We start from the raw sequence: 2,500 nt of genomic DNA, 5'->3' as shown, positions 1-2,500 counted from the left end.
GCCCTGATGACAACTGTGCAGCACGGTGTAGATTGGTTCAGGCTCCTGTGACACACACACACACACACACACACACACACACACACACACACACACACACACACACACACACACACACACACACACACACACACACAGTAAATAACACACAGCACTCTACATAATATAAACAAACACACTCTTGCATAGACCTTCATAAGAAGAATTTGGACAAAATATGTGCACGTACGCGCACACACACACACAAACACAGTAAATAACACACAGCACTCTACATAATATAAACAAACACACTCTTGCATAGACCTTCATAAGAAGAATTTGGACAAAATATGTGCACGTACACACACACACACACACACACACACACACACACACACACACACACACACACACACGCACACAATGATGACACTTAAAGTGTGTCAATGAGCGTCATGTCTCGGAGACCACACACACACACACACATGTTCATACACACACATTAATGACCTTGTGTGCGGAAGCGGTTGGCTGTGCGTCGGTGTGGCCCTGGAGGAGGTCCTGCGGGGCCAGCAGCTTGAGCAGGTGTGTGTCCCCTGAGGTGTGTGTTGTGTCCCCTGATGTGCGTATGGCCTGGAGGCTCTCGGAGGGGGCCAGGGGAGAGAGGAGCTGGCTGTTCCCCAGTCTTAACCCCACGATGTCCAAGATGGAGGCCAGCATCGCCTGCTCCACTCTCAACACGGACACGGACTCATGCAGACACACACACACACACGCACTGCCCTCCACTGCAACACACACACACACACACACACACACACACACACACACACAGAGGACACGCGCAAGCGCACACACACACACACACACACAGAGGACACGCGCAAGCGCACACACACACACACACACAAAGAGTAAAAGTTCATACACATACAAAGCAAACAGTTTAAGACACAAACATCCATCCAAAAGGCAATCACACACACACACACAGAAAGAGAAATCGCTTGGGTTTGTTTATGAGAGAACCGTCAGACAGAGCGCTCGAGCAGGGGGAGGGGCCTCACCTGGGCGTGTCCCTGGCTGGATGACTGACAGGTCACTGTGCAATTGACGAGCCTGATCCTTAGACACCCATAGGAGGAGCATAGAAGGGGGTGGGGCCTCCCCCTGCTGAGCCAATCCGCTGCTCTGGAGTCCATGGGCGTCCAACAGGCTGTACCTGCAAAGGTTTGCTGTCGCCATGTCAACCGTCAGGCCAGCTCCCGAGAAGTCTGGGGACAGCGAGGAAGGAAAATCATCATCTTCACACACGCTTTCACGCTTTCACACACTCACACACACACACTCACACAAACACACACACAGACACACAGGCACACACGCCTACCTTTCAGTGGGAAAGTGATATTCTCATCTGTAATCTGAGGAGGACAAATAAACATGGCGTTGGAAAGACACACACTGATTACCACACACACACACACACACACACACACACACAGTGTACTGGACTGTTAAAGTCATGCTGACATGGACTCAAACATATACACAATTTCCTGGACCTTTTAAGGTCAGACATTCAGTCACATACACATATGCACAAACATACGCAAACACACAAAATCACTTTACTGGACTGTAAAATGTTATATATATACATTTAAACGTATATATGTTAGAAATCTACTCCCAAAGACATGTGAAAAGACTGAACTGTGTAGTGCTGAATTCTGGAGGAAGATCATTTTTGGGTTCAGGATTTTGGGAGCGGGGCAGAAAGGGAGTATTGATGACGTATGGAACCCCTACTCAACATAAGCAGTATTGATGACGTATGGAACCCCTACTCAACATAAGCAGTATTGATGACGTACCCTAATCAACATAAGCAGTATTGATGACGTACTGAAGTGGAACCCCTACTCAACAAGCAGTATTGATGACATACTGAAGTGGAACCCCTAATCAACATAAGCAGTATTGATGACGTACCCTACTCAACATAAGCAGTATTGATGACGTACTGAAGTGGAACCCCTACTCAACATAAGCAGTATTGATGACGTACCCTACTCAACATAAGCAGTATTGATGACGTACTGAAGTGGAACCCCTACTCAACAAGCAGTATTGATGACATACTGAAGTGGAACCCCTAATCAACATAAGCAGTATTGATGACGTACCCTACTCAACAGAAGCAGTATTGATGACGTATTGGAACCACTACTCAACATAAGCAGTATTGATGACGTACTGAAGTGGAACCCCTACTCAACATAAGCAGTATTGATGACGTACCCTATTCAACATAAGCAGTATTGATGACGTATTGGAACCACTACTCAACATAAGCAGTATTGATGACGTACCCTATTCAACATAAGCAGTATTGATGACGTACCCTACTCAACATAAGCAGTATTGATGACGTACTGAAGTGGAACCCCTACTCAACAAGCAGTATTGATGACATACTGAAGTGGAACCCCTACTCAACATAAGCAGTATTGAT

General features: G+C 46.6%; 1 protein-coding gene across 2 annotated transcripts in view; it reads right to left on the bottom strand.

Moving 5' to 3' along the window:
* senp7 (SUMO specific peptidase 7) overlaps positions 1-2,500 on the bottom strand; it is a 15,723-nt gene that overhangs the window by 10,009 nt on the left and 3,214 nt on the right. For both annotated transcript variants that reach the window (XM_031580899.2, XM_031580904.2), the window contains exons 3-6: positions 1,373-1,406; positions 1,050-1,256; positions 493-770; positions 1-45 (exon numbers count right to left, since the gene is read on the bottom strand). The exon at positions 1-45 is cut by the window's left edge and continues 71 nt beyond it. In XM_031580899.2, the coding sequence (XP_031436759.1) occupies positions 1-45; positions 493-770; positions 1,050-1,256; positions 1,373-1,406 (564 nt within the window). The remainder of the gene's footprint in view (positions 46-492; positions 771-1,049; positions 1,257-1,372; positions 1,407-2,500) is intronic.

Source organism: Clupea harengus, chromosome 2, assembly GCF_900700415.2.
Source record: "Clupea harengus chromosome 2, Ch_v2.0.2, whole genome shotgun sequence".
NCBI lineage: Eukaryota > Metazoa > Chordata > Actinopteri > Clupeiformes > Clupeidae > Clupea > Clupea harengus.
Note: the sequence above shows the minus strand (reverse complement) of the source record. Positions and strands in the feature narration are given on the sequence as shown.